The 1,799-nt window shown below is 62.5% G+C and overlaps 1 protein-coding gene across 1 annotated transcript in view; it reads right to left on the minus strand.

Moving 5' to 3' along the window:
- FAM222A (family with sequence similarity 222 member A) overlaps positions 1 to 1,232 on the minus strand; it is a 6,762-nt gene extending 5,530 nt beyond the window's left edge. The window contains exon 1 of the mRNA XM_085310312.1: positions 1,147 to 1,232. Coding sequence (XP_085166438.1) covers positions 1,147 to 1,228 — 82 coding nt within the window. The 5' untranslated portion in view covers positions 1,229 to 1,232. The remainder of the gene's footprint in view (positions 1 to 1,146) is intronic.
- Positions 1,233 to 1,799: the final 567 nt, after the last annotated feature.

The raw sequence follows: 1,799 nt of genomic DNA on the forward strand, positions 1-1,799 counted from the left end.
CGAGGGGCAGCGCCGGCCGGCTCGCCTTCCGCGTGAAATTAATACAAAAATTAATCGGCGGCGCGCGCAGGATAATAGGATTTCACAGCGGTGCCGGGCCAGACGGCCAACGCGCCGGGAGCCGGGCTCATTTAAAACCGACGCCGGAGGACAGGAAGAAGACCCATAAAGATAATTACTGAGATACTCAGGAGCAAATTAAGCAATCAGAGGCACTTCTAAATCGTGTCTCGTTTTAAGAGCGCGCTATCGCTCTCGATCAGCCGAGCGGGCGCTCGGGAGGCGGCGGGGGGCCCGGCCCCGCCGCGGGAGCGCGGCCCCCGGACGTCACCCGCGATTTAATTGGAGGTGGCGGGAGGCCGGGAGCAGGGGGACGCGCCGCGCTCTCCCGTAACGAGCGGAAACGCCGGACCGGGATCACGGCGGGGGGCCGGGCGCGGAGCGGGCGGCCGCAGCCCGGGGCTCCCCCGTCCTCGCCCCCCGAACGCCTAAAAAATCCGACCGGGACCAGCGGACAAACACCCGCCGCCCTCCTCAAAACGCACGTCCATCGCGGGCGAATCTTAACGCGTCCCGCCCAGCCGGGGAGGTCAAACGCGCCCGCCTGGAGCAGGCTCATTAAATATACATTTAATCATGGTCGGGCTGGAGAGACAAAGGCTGCCGGAGCCAGGTGCTTCGCCGGAGTGACCTTTTGGAGCCCATTTTAATGTAACTAGTTTACGGCTTATCCGAAAGGCCAGCTCATCGGGAGCAGCGGAGCCGCGGCGAAACGGGGAAGCGATTGCGGGGGGCGGCTCGGGGAGGGGAGCGGGGGGCGGCTCGGGGGCCTCCGGAGCAGGTGACTGCCGCGCTGTCTGCTGCTCTTTGTAGACGTCTGCGCAAAATTTTCTGAAGTTCGACTTATCAACCGAAGCAACCCAATTTAATTTGCTTATCTTGCCTCCTTCCTCCTCCCGCCCCCCTCCCCTGCTTCTCCTGCTCTTTTTAATTATCGTTTAAATAAATGTCTTTTTCAATAAGACAAGAAGCATCAAAGCAGCAAGCAGGCGAGCGGGGAGGGAGGAGGGAGGGAGCGGGCGGCGGGCCGAGCCCCCGGCGCCGCGGGAACGGCGCTRCCGCGCGCGCGCCCCGGCTCGCACTTACTCTTCCGCGGCTCCAGGCTCTTGCTGGGACAGGCGAGGTGCTGGGCCGGGGGGTTCTGGGTCCGCTGCAGACACGCCAACATGGTCCAGNCGGGGCCGGCGGGGAGCCCGCGCGCTCCTCGCGCCGACCACGAGCCYGCAGGCTGCTCGCGGGCCGTCGCGCTTTCAAAGATGAATAAATAACTATGAAAGCCTTAAATAAATATGAACGCATATAAAATAAATATGAACGTCTCAGTGGGTGATTCTTGGGGAGTGCAAAGCTTTCTGCTCTTGCTCCAGGCAAATGAACACCTTTCCATCCAGCGCGCGGCCACGGGAGGACGCCGGGCCAAACGGCGGCCACTGCCACGCGCAAGGGCCACGAGAGCCCTGCAAGGGCCACGAGAGCCCTGCAAGGCCCACGTGCACCCTGCAAGGGCCAGGAGCACCCTTTAAGTGCCACAAACCCACTGCAAGGGCCACAAGCATCCTGTGCCACGAGCACCCTGCAAGGACCACGAGCACCCTGCAAGGCCACGAGCACCCTGCAAGGCCACATGCATGCTGCAAGGGCCATGAGCACCCTGTAATTGCCACAAACTCACTACAAGGGCCACGAGCACCCTGCAACGACCATGAGCACCCTGGAAGGACTGTGAGCATCCTGCAAGG

Source organism: Rhea americana, unplaced genomic scaffold (genome assembly GCF_003343005.1).
Source record: "Rhea americana isolate MKP2758 unplaced genomic scaffold, rheAme1 scaffold_315, whole genome shotgun sequence".
NCBI lineage: Eukaryota > Metazoa > Chordata > Aves > Rheiformes > Rheidae > Rhea > Rhea americana.